At 40.3% G+C, this 11,862-nt stretch overlaps 1 protein-coding gene across 1 annotated transcript; it reads left to right on the forward strand.

The window, feature by feature from the left end:
• Window positions 1-1,077: 1,077 nt before the first annotated feature.
• Window positions 1,078-4,299, forward strand: LOC110157873 (protein NLRC3-like). Its single transcript, XM_055156210.1, has 4 exons — window positions 1,078-1,214; window positions 1,739-1,793; window positions 1,878-2,073; window positions 2,597-4,299. Exons 1-4 carry the CDS (start codon window positions 1,111-1,113, stop codon window positions 4,297-4,299), a joined length of 2,058 nt encoding a protein of 685 aa, XP_055012185.1. The 5' UTR covers window positions 1,078-1,110.
• Window positions 4,300-11,862: the final 7,563 nt, after the last annotated feature.

The following is an 11,862-nucleotide window of genomic DNA, read 5'->3' on the forward strand; positions in this document are numbered from 1 at the left end:
ACAGTGAATTTTCACATCACCAAATAAATCTGCTTTTATATCGGCTATCGGCACCTCCAACTCCTGTTTCATTGGTATCATATCAGCCGCAAAAAAAAAAAAAAGAAGAAGAAAACAATATCAGGCAGGCCCTAGTAGAATTGAGCAGCAGTGGACAAGTTGAAGACATGATGGTGGCGCACCGGAGCGCACGGTTTAACTCCATTAGCAAGGAGATGCACATCAAACAGAATTGGCATGTGGTCGGAAAAAACAGCATCAACAGCCTCTAAATGACAAAGAACAAGGCCATATGTTAGCACAAGGTCTAAAGTATATTCCTGTTCCTGCATGGGCCCTGACACAGACTGCAGTAATATACAAAGATAGATCAGAGTAAAGTTACAAAGTGGGGCTTCAGGGTGTTTAATTTGACCTGCGAGGGGGCCCTGATATTTTAATAAAAATCTATTTTGATTTTATTAATTGAAAAGATTATCAGTAGATGGGAAAGAGGTCAGTCCTGTCCATTTCCTAATATTAAACTCAAAATTCAATGAATCAAAGATTTATTTGCAGACATTTTATGTGCAAACTGTCATTAAATTGACCCTTGACCTGCTAATGCATATTCATTTTGGCCTGCGAGGAAAACGTGGGCATTCCTGGGATATTATGCACATTGAACTCTGATAGACATCTGGGCAATCAACCAGTGCTGTTAACACAACTGAGTCACACCACGGCACTACGAAAACATAAGCATTAGTGACAAGACAATGTGAAGTAATGAGGGGATAAGTGTAAGAAATATAATGAAAGCTATTGCGGGGGCAGAAAACATGGCCCCCTTTACTAATGAATACAAAGAGGTAAGATGAAGTCAAGATGAAGTCAATAGTGGACAGCAATGTTTGTGTAGCATGTCAGGTAAGTGCTAACCAATGAGAAGAAAAGAAGCATCAAAACACACATTCATAACTCTCATCACTCATGTAGGCCACCTCAGATCACAAGTCGTCCTTTTAAATCTGAGCAGTACATATGTAAATGCAAATAATTAAACTAGTGATTATACATGAACTTCAAAAAGGGGCACAGTGTTAAATGATCTGACTTTTCAGGGAGAAGATGGAAAATCCTGTGGCTGGTTCTGATGGTCTGTCTTTGAAGAGTGACCGCTCCATGGGCCGATACATGGAGTTTAACAGTGAAGCTCCTTGTGATCATCCTAGGTGAGGAAAGCAAGTCCTATTTGTCATTGGTCCTGAGCAATTTTTGTCCATAAAACTTAAAACACCTGTGGTGGATCAGTCCAGGTGTTAAGTCAAATAGAAGCAAATTCTTCATTCATTTTTGAACATTTCATTGTGTTTTCAGACAGTTGTCTCACAGTTGTGGCGGCAGTTTGATTTTAACAATAAATAATTCACCTGCATTTAATATGTCAGATATATCAGGTATACGACTGAGGTCTTCAGATCAAATCCCACTTATACCAGGATTTCATTACCTGACCAAATCTCCTGCTGGAGAGGAAGAGACTTGAATGCTTCTTTCATGCTTATCACAGTATTATTATATAAAACTGCATAATATTCACATGTCTTACACATTGTGTATTGGTGCTAATATTGTCAGTAAATAATATCCACTCATTCATTTAGCTAAATTCATCTGTGACTTTCAGTGCTATCAAGTGTACTAGATGTACATTTCTACACACGTGGATGAGCATATGTGTGTGTTTTTCCAGCAGAGAAAGTCCAGAGGGTCGTGCAAGTGAGAGGACTCAGCTGGACGCCATCTTCATGGTTTGTATGAACAAATGACTTCCATTCAACACTCTGGACATGCTGCTCTTGTTTAGGAAGTAGGATTTGACTTTGTGTTTTCAGATTTTACAGGAAAACAAAATTACAATTGTTAAAACCGAGTTAAGGAGTTTACTCAGGCCTTTTGACTCAGATCCCCCAGAGTGGTTTGAGAGGGAGGAAGATGAGGAGCAGACCAGCAGAGGGCATTTTCTGAAGATCAGCCTGGACTTTCTGAGAAGGAAGAAGCAGGAACAGCTGGCTGAGCACCTGCTATACGGTAAGTAACAGTAAGGGTGCACTCGCACTAGGACTTTACAACTGTGCTCAAGCATGGATCATCCCTAAAGCCCGGTACATTTGTCCAATGTGAGCGCAATCGAACCATGTTCAGGCACAACACTGATGGAACTTTGGTCCGATTGGAGGAGGTGGGCCAAAGCAGTTTGAGGAAATAAGTGAATAAAATGTGCTCCAAAACACATGACAAACCCATGCTCACCTTCAATAAGGACAGATAAGTTTATCTGCGTCTCGTCTCGGGCTGTCCTCACTGCTCTGTGCTGTTTTTATCTCCATAAACTCACAGAGGAGCACATGTAAACAAACAGCGGCGTGTGGCGTTGTCATCGGCCCGTGGCCTGGTTCGGATGTGCAAGTGTGAGTGCGGGCCATAGAACCCTACGCAATCATGCTTAAGAACGACATGGTTATAAAGTCCAAGTGTGAGTGCACCCTAAGAATACTCTTGAGATCACCAGTGTCAGATTTGGTTCTAGATCTCATTTCATTTTGTTTTCCAGGTGAAAATCTAGGAGTTTGTTGCCAAAATCTCAAGAGAATTCTCCAACAGAGGTTCACCTGTGTGTCTGAGGGCACTGCAAAGCCAGGAAACCCAACCCTCCTAAACCAGATCTACACAGAGTTATTTATCACAGGAGGGCTCACAGGGATCACCCAAGAACACGAGGTACAGCTCATCGAGACCACATGCCGAAGACCAGCCACACCAGAATGCACCACCAACAAAAAGGGACAAACCAGAATTGATCTTACAGACACAGCACACAGGTCATTCAGAAAAGAAACAAATGAAAAAGATATCATGCTTACAGAGCCACAAATCAGAACAGTTCTGACTCAAGGTGTGGCTGGCATCGGGAAAACAGTGCTCACTCAGAAGTTCTGTCTGGACTGGGCTGAAGGCAAAACCAACCAGGACCTCCAGCTGCTGTTCCCTTTCACTTTCAGAGAGCTCAATGTGCTCAGAGACACACAGTTCAGCCTGGTGGAGCTGCTGCACCACTTCTTCAGTCCATCCAAACATCTCTGCAGCTTCCAACAGCTCCAGGTGCTCTTCATCTTTGACGGTCTGGACGAGTGCAGACTTCCTCTGGACTTCAGGCAAACCCGGGTCCTGACTGACCCCACAGAGTCCAGCTTTGTGCACGTGCTGTTGGTGAACCTCATCAGAGGGAGCCTGCTTCCCTCCGCTCGCCTCTGGATAACCACAAGACCCGCAGCGACCAATCAGATCCCTGCTGAGTGTGTCTCAATGGTGACAGAGGTGCGAGGGTTCACTGATCTTCAGAAGGAGCAGTACTTCAGGAAGAGTTTTAAAAATGAGCAGCAGGTCACAGTCGTCATCTCCCACATCAAGAGCATCCACAGCCTCCACATTATGAGCCACATGCCGATCTTCTGCTGGATCCTCTCCACCGTCCTGCACCATGTGATACAAAATGGCATAACACACCAGCTGCCCCAAACTCTGACCGAGATCTACATTCACTTCCTGGTGGTCCAGGCCAAAGTGAAGGGCATCAAGTATAACAGCTGCTCTGAGACAGACTCTCCCTGGACTCCAGAGACCAGGGAGATGGTCCTGTCTCTAGGGAAGTTGGCCTTTGAGCAGCTGCAGAAAGGAAACCTGATCTTTTATGAGTCAGATCTGAGTGAGTGTGGACTGAATGCTGAAGAGGCCTCAGTGTACTCTGGAGTGTTCACACAGGTCTTTAGAGAGGAGCCAGGCCTGTACCAGGACAAGGTCTACTGCTTCTTACATCTGAGTGTGCAGGAGTTCCTGGCTGCACTTCATGTTTATCTCACCTTCATCGTGTCTGGAGTCAATCTGTTATCATGGGGAAAAATACCAATTTCACCCAAGTCTATCGTTAAAATAAAATCTCAACAACTGGTAGAGTTTCTGCAGTCTGCAGTGGACCAGGCCTTAAAGAGCCCAAATGGACATCTGGACCTGTTTCTGCGTTTCCTCTTGGGTCTGTCTCTGTCGGTAAATCAGTGTCTCCTACAGGGTTTGCTTCCTCAGACAGTAGTTAGCTCACAAACCATCAAGAAAACTGTGGAGTATATCAAGACAAGGATTCATGAAAAACAAGAAGCAGAGCGAAGCATTAATCTGTTTCATTGTCTAAATGAACTGCGGGACTGTTCTTTGGTAAAGCAGATTCATCAGAACATAACCTCTCCCCTCCCAAAATTATAATAACAATAAAAATTTTAAAAAGATCTAGAGGTTTTTCACCTTAAGAACTACTACTGTATTTCAATATTTTTCTGACACTGGTGCTGATTGTTAAAGCCTCCAACAGAGCCCTGTGAGTTTTACATGATAGGCTCAATGCCAAAAAAACACCCAAACAAACAGGTTTTGAATAGGGTTGTCCCGATCCAATCATGTGATCGGAAATCGTAGCCGATCACGTGAGTGTGATTTCGATCCGGACTTGGATGTTATGTTCCGATCAGGTATCTGATAAATGATATACGTATATAACACACAGCACTGTGGGTTTGTGGATGTGGTGGCAGTGCGGGGAGTGGGGGCGGTGCTTATCGGGTGTGGGCACGAGAGTAACAACTACAGTCTTAAACTCTAGTCTCACTGCAGGTGAATGTGGTATTCTACTACATTATACTGTAAGAATCAAAGTTCCTGAGAAGTCCTGTCAATCAGTTACACATTAAACCTCACACTCTCCTCGGGGTCACATTGACCTTAAGAATTTTTTTTTTCCTTCTTGCTGTCTTGAGGTGGGTCAATCAGTCCCAAAAATTTATTTTCTCACCTGGCGAGAATTTATTTGAAAATAAATTTTTTGGGTCTGACTGACCCACCCCAAGGGAGCAGGAAGGGAAAAAAAACATTCTGCAGGTCAATGTGACCCCGAGGAGAGCGTGAGTTATAAATATCACAGATATTAACGTGTGCCCCCAGAGGTACAGAATGACCTATGGGGCTGCACAAAGAGAGTTATGAAAAATAAATGTCATCTCATTTTAATTTGGTAAGATTTTGTTTTATTTGGAGATCATAGACGAGCTTAAATGTTTCAAACATAATGCGCATGCTTCCATATAATATCAAATGTACAAACTGTAGATTGTGCAGAGTCGAGTCTCAGGTCTGATCTGATTCTGGTCTGGTTCCTGTTTTGTTCAGTTCATTAAGTTTACCAAGTTAGACATTCTAAGACCAGACTGTGAAAAGTCAAGATTTTCAACAGTGGTGATGCATGGTTAGAAAAGCTAATAAAATTTAAGTTTTGGACATTTGATTTTTCAAACTAAAATACTACACATTGAAATCAACACAATCTGATCCCCCCAAACATCCTGGATCCTATTCTTTGCTCTTAGTTCATTTCCTAATGTTTTATAGAAGTATCGTATTGGTACTTGGTATCGGCAGATACTTAAAATCAAATGACTCGGAGGCAAAAAAACGTGGACAACGTGGACGGGACATCCCTAGTTTTAAATTACATGTCCTCTCTTGTTTCTGAGTACCTGTACTTGTCCAAGAGCTGCTGTGGCCCTTTGTCCTCAGTCCTAATCTCTTCAAGTCTTAGATGCCTGAATCTTAGCAATAACGACCTCCAGGACTCAGAAGAGTTTCTGTGCTCTGGGCTGAAAAGCATCTTCTGTAAACTGGAGACTCTCAGGTGAGCCTGACACTATCATAGAAGTCAACATTTTCTGCTCAGAATTCACAGGTAATTGTAATAACCACTAGAGACCCAGAAACCTTCAAGGCAGACACAAGGTTTACAAGGTTTATTTCCAAAAATGTGCAAAAGGCAGATGAGAGCAGGATACAGGTATGACAAAGGCAAAGGTCACTGAAAAAAATGGTTTAAATTGTGAGATATGAAATGTCGAGAGAATTAGAGTCACTGGTTCTGAACGATGAGTAACATGGGCCATTAACCTGTCATCCAGAGCACTTGAGCAGCATATGTCCAAAACTGAATAATGTCATCTGAAACTTGTGTTAATGACAGTAAACTAGCTAATGCATCTTTTAAGCCCCTGTACAAATTCCTCATATTTGATCTCATGCATACATTTAGTGGAGAATCGAGCTTCAGCCAATCCATCCATCCATTTTCTTCCACTTATCCGGGGCCAGGTCACGGGGGCAGCAGGCTTAGCAGGGACTCCCAGAGTTCCTTCACCCCAGACACGTCCTCCAGCTCCTCCAGAGGGACCCCGAGGCGTTCCCAGGCCAGCCGAGAGACATAGTCCCTCCAGCGTGTCCTGAGTCTCCCCCGGTGCCTCCTCCCAGTGGGACATGCCCCGAACACCTGCCGAGGGAAGTGCCACCCCAGTTTGCCAGTCCAGAGGCACTGTCCCCAACTGGCACACAACATTGAAGAGGCGTGTCAGCCAAGAGAGCTCCACAACATCCAGAGACATAAGATACTCAGGACGGATCTCATCCACCCCCGGAGCCTTGCCTTGCCTTGACCTGGAAGCAGTTGGTCATGTGACCCCCGTCTCACACCAGGGCACGCTTTCTTCTGTGTCATCATTTGAAGAGTGCAAAATGTACCTAATCAGAACTATACTCGGAGTTATGCAATATTTGAGTAATCCTTCTTTATTTAACCCTTTGAGTAAATCCTTTATTTTTAATCTGTCCCATTTAAAGGTGACGTGTTCAGAATTATTAACCCATTTATCATGGTTGTTTCAGTGATCCTGTTTACACTCTCATTCTCTGAGCATTCACTTCATTGGAAATCATTCACTTTTACCCAGATTGTTACATCTTGATCCCACTTAAACCGTCCCTGAAATAGTTTTGGTTGAACCCAAGCCAACTGTCAGTTATAAGACTATATTGTGTCCGGTTTCAGAATCAGACAAAGAAATAAAGCAAGAAAACAACTTTGCAGTTACTGTGCAAATGCAGACTTTAAAAAGATGTGTGTGAATATGAGTTCAAATGAATGTACTTGCCTGTGTACATGTTTGGAATCATTTGAACTGCGTCCTTGTTCTTAGACATAATTCAAAGAGTTTGATTGGGTCGAGGATTAGATGGTTAGTTAGATTGTTAAATAAATGCCACACTAAACATCTTAAAATGCATTTGCATTTCATTCACAGCGGTTCATTACTGACATTAATAAATGCACATAAAGTCAGGTTTATAAATAATAACTGTAAAAAAGTCTAAAATCTAGTTAAAATTAAAGCTCAGTGGAGTTTGGCAATGTATTCCATTGCAGAAATGTTCTACTTGGCTGTAAACTGTGCTATCTACTTACCCCTTTATGTAACTGCAGTACTTGCCTCTTATATTTGTACATTGTGTATAATGAATCATTTAATTGGGATGTTTTCCTTTTACTCAGAATACAGTCTTTCACCTCATACTCAATGTTACTTTGCTCTGCTAGGTAATAAAGGCTAAAAGGACTTGTATTATGTGGCCAAAAGGCCGAAGTGACAAACACACATCTTGCAAAACTGACTTTTTTGTCTTTTTACCATGTTATAACATTCCAAGAGTGAAAACACATGGGCTTGTATTTTTCACAGGGAGGTGTAAAAGGTCATTTTTTTGTAGTTTTTAAGCTTTAAGCTAAGCTTTAAGTTAACCACTACATGGACACAATGAGATCTATTCACACTTATGTCACAAAACTGGAAAACATTTGCAAATGACGATTTCCTTTGGGCTCTGTTGGTGATAGTAACTCTGATCAAATCTGGGAAAACTGAGAAAATGGTTTAGTTTTTTCCTTCTAGATGTCACTGTATTTTTTCCTTCTTCCTTTTAGAAATTGCCTATTCATTTGTGTGTTATAATTTGTCTAACACTGCAGGTGAAACAAGAGTGTAGTATATATGTCTACAAACCATGAATGCTAATGTTTATTTTAGGATTTCTTGAAACTAAAGTTAAAAAAATAAAATAAATTGAATTATGGAGCAAAAAACAAGGGTAAGTAACTAACAAAAATATTTTCAACAAAGCAAAGGGTGATTATATATATATTATATATATATATATATATATATATATATATATATATATATATATATATATATATATATATATATATATATATATATTATATATATATATATATATTATATATATATATATATATATATATATATAGTATATATATATATCTACAGCAGTGACATGATGAAATAACAAGTAAAAGAGTAAACGTACATTCAGCAGAAAGTTTTAGAAGGATGCTCTGTCCGCTCTGCTGGTAGACTGGCCTCCAGACCAGGTACAGCTGGTAGACCAGGTTCCAGTTCACCAGGTTGAGAAGCTTTGGACTCGGCAGAGGTATCCCCATCATCAGGTAAGTTGTGAAAGGTGAGTTTGATTGCATGGATGAAGGTACAGACTCGACAGGCTGATCAGCGGTGGACACAGATGTGGGATCAGCTTGAGGCAGTGGACTGGTTGGACGTACACTCTCAAAGGTGAATGAGGTTGGCTGGATCAGAGCTTGAGGTAACTCCCAGTCCTCATCTTCATCTGGGTCTTCGTTGGAATCAGCTATAGCAGGTCAGACCCAAAAATTTATTTTCAAATAAATTCTCACCAGGCAAGAAAATAATTTTTTGGTCTGACTGACCTGCCCCAAGAGAGCGGGAAGGGAAAAAAATATAAAATCTTTGGGTCCCTGAACCAAAGATTTGTGACCCCGAGGAGAGCGTGAGGGTTAATAGTGCCTTTAAAAAAATAAATAAAAAATGGACCTATGCTATAAATCAAACATGCCTTAAAGGGTGAAGGCCTGTTTCATACATATCAACATATTGGGGATAATTAGAATTCATTAATAGATTAGTCCAAGTCTATGAATAGGTGCACTGATAGGCCCATTCAGCATGGCCTAGACCCATGTATGACTCCAGTTTAATTAGTGAGCTGTTGCAGTAGCTTCTGAGCCTATTTCAGGACAGCTAGAATATAAGTAAACATGAGTGGGTAGTGGGCTAACAGGTTATTTTAGGGCTGGTTAAAAATGTACTTTCATCATGGCACTTGGGAGCTGTTTTACTGTCCCCATATATTAATTGGGCACGTTTTTTTTACTTCTTGCACCAATAACATTTTCTCATGTTCAGAGAAGCGCTCACTTCTCCCTTTGCCTGGTAAATGAGTCCATACTGCAGAATTCAGCCGCACCTGTGGTGAATTGAAATACCACAGTGGTCACAGATTGGTTCAGATGCCGTCACCATATATGTACTTTTACCATCCCACTCCAGCCTCGAGCAGCAAAGTACATCCCCACCTGGACACGCCCGCCCCTTTGCACTGGTTCTAGTGCTGAGATTGGGGGCATCATGGGGCTCATGGTCTGAGCGTGCAGTTATGTTTGTTAATGTTGTCTCCTTGGCTTGTGGATCCAAGGCACTCAAGATTGATACATTAAAATGAATTCATTTGTTGGGCTACAAAAACATTCAGGCCTTCTTCAGGGCATTTCAAGAAATAGCCGCTAGTGTGACACTTTTACAAAAGCCAGTCAATCAAGTAGATCACATGTGTTTATTTGTGGTCATGCCAAAGTGGTTTGACTACTTGAATGAGCAGCAGCTGTGACAGTGTGACAGTGTATGATCACAGACAGTGTCCATGGCATGAGTGAAGACAAGGGCTACTGGTACTAGCTTCATTAGAGGTATTCCTCCTGTAGCCTTCTAGCTATGATGCTTGCTTGCCAATAATAATTTGTTTTTAAGTCAACAACAAACACAACATTGTAATTTCAACATAAGATTTGGCTTTACTATAAACTATAAAGTTCAGTTATTATTTTATTGGGGTTAAGTTGAAGCAATGTCCTGATGTTGTACTGAAGTTGTTGTGAGTGAACATTGAATTGCGCCGCAGTCGAAACAGCGTGCATGACAAGACTACTCATAGCTTAGCGTCTGATAGACATAAGGCCATGTTTATTTCAAATGGTAATTTATGCATGTTTTGTGTAAGAGAGATACTGTAGCCTGACATTATTTTAATGTTCATTTTAATTGCAATTTCAATTTCAGGGCCTCTTTTATAATATTTTGGAGGAGCATCTGTTTCTACCTCTGAAGACAAGGCATGTACCCCCCCACTCTACCTCCTCCTCCTCTTCCTCATCAGCACAGGTCCCTGCTGAAATAGTCTCAACCCCGGATATTGAAAACCTTTGTGCATCTGCATCTACTACCCAACACGGCCCTTCAGGTGGCTTGAGTTTCCAAATGCTCCTGCGTTTGGAGATCCTGCATTGTGTTATTTATCCAGCAAGAAAATGTTGAGCAGCTTTGTATGAATAAAAATTCAAACATTATTAAAATTTCTAGACTAACATTTGCCAGTAAATAATCTCATCACATCCAGTTAAAGGCCCAATCAGGATATTGGCTGAACCACTATAATGGAACCGATGCCCCATCCACCTCATTTTCCTGGATCAGCATCAACATTCAATGCCAGTATCAGTATTGGTGCATTCCTACTCTAGATCTTGCATTTGTTAAATTGCAGATGTTTTTATTGTTCAAAAACCTTGACATGCATTTTATGTTTTCTTAATATGAGTTAGGTGTCCTCTCCACAAATATATCTTGACCTGATTGTTCTTGCTGCTCGTCTCCATGTAGATAGATAACTTTAGCACTATTAATGTGGAACAAAGCAAAGCCATCTCAATGGAGATAAGAGCTAGAGCAGTGTTTCCCAAACTTTTTTCTGGGGACCCATATTTTAAAAGTCACAAACCTTTCGTGACCCAAGTCAATAGACATTACTCGTAAATCACAAAATAAAGGTGGATTTGAGCATTACTGAACATTCATGAGGATATTTTATTGTTGATTGAGTGATTGTGTCTCTGAACATTTAGTATGACTCAAGTTTTAAACAATGAAAAACAGTCATTGAAGCAGCAATAAAAGGATCCAGAAGTCACCTATTTAGACATTAAATGTAGAACATTTCTTTTTTCTTTTCAACATTCAGCTGAACCAGCAATACTGGAACAAAATAGGAAAGTGCAGCAGCAGATCAGCTGCAGCATTCAGTCTGTTTCTGTGCTTTGGCTTAATTTTTGTGAGCACAGAAAATCCCAGTTCACACAGATATGTAGCAGTGAAAGTAATAAACATAGAAACACTGACCCTACTGAGAACAGGAGATTCTGACCAAATTCTTATTCAGAATGACAATAATATGACTCACTTTCTTTCTCATGTGTCAGAACTGTATATTCCAGACCTACATGCAGATCGTGATAAGGCAATCCAAAAAAATCTCTTGTGACCCAGTCCTTGGGGAACAATGCTCTAGAGAATAACTCTTGTAATTTGAGCAATTCATAATAGTCCACTTGCATATTAAGTCTTTTTAGACACATTGTTTGTGCAATTTGTAAATAATGATCATTTTAGTCTTGCTTTACTGTTTACAAAATAAAATTCAAAATTCTTTGTTACAATAAATTCAAATTACCATGTCATGGTTATAGTAACACACACACACACACACACACACACATATATATATATATATATATATATATATATATATATATATATATATTATTTTTTTTTTTAATTAATAATTTATTTTTTTTCTTAATACATCAAAGCCAAGAAAAGAAAGCTCCAAGAAAAGAACACATTTACAGGTTTTAACAATATTTCATCATTATGTTGCAAAGAAAATACTAAAATCATTGAAAACTGTTTCATTTGATTTATTATTATATATTTTTATAACTTGTCTTTGGTT

The sequence above is a fragment of the Boleophthalmus pectinirostris genome, unplaced genomic scaffold, assembly GCF_026225935.1.
Source record: "Boleophthalmus pectinirostris isolate CB_2022bp ecotype Guang Dong unplaced genomic scaffold, ASM2622593v1 HiC_scaffold_20, whole genome shotgun sequence".
NCBI lineage: Eukaryota > Metazoa > Chordata > Actinopteri > Gobiiformes > Gobiidae > Boleophthalmus > Boleophthalmus pectinirostris.

What these genes read in the sequence shown, in the direction of transcription:
- LOC110157873 (XM_055156210.1), top strand. Translation starts at nt 1,111, where the DNA reads ATGGAAAATCCTGTGGCTGGTTCTGATGGTCTGTCTTTGAAGAGTGAC. An exon ending in GCTCCTTGTGATCATCCTAG is followed by an intron (nt 1,215 to 1,738) that starts GTGAGGAAAGCA and finishes TTTTTCCAGCAG; the next exon opens with AGAAAGTCCAGAGGGTCGTG. An exon ending in GGCTGAGCACCTGCTATACG is followed by an intron (nt 2,074 to 2,596) that starts GTAAGTAACAGT and finishes TTTGTTTTCCAG; the next exon opens with GTGAAAATCTAGGAGTTTGT.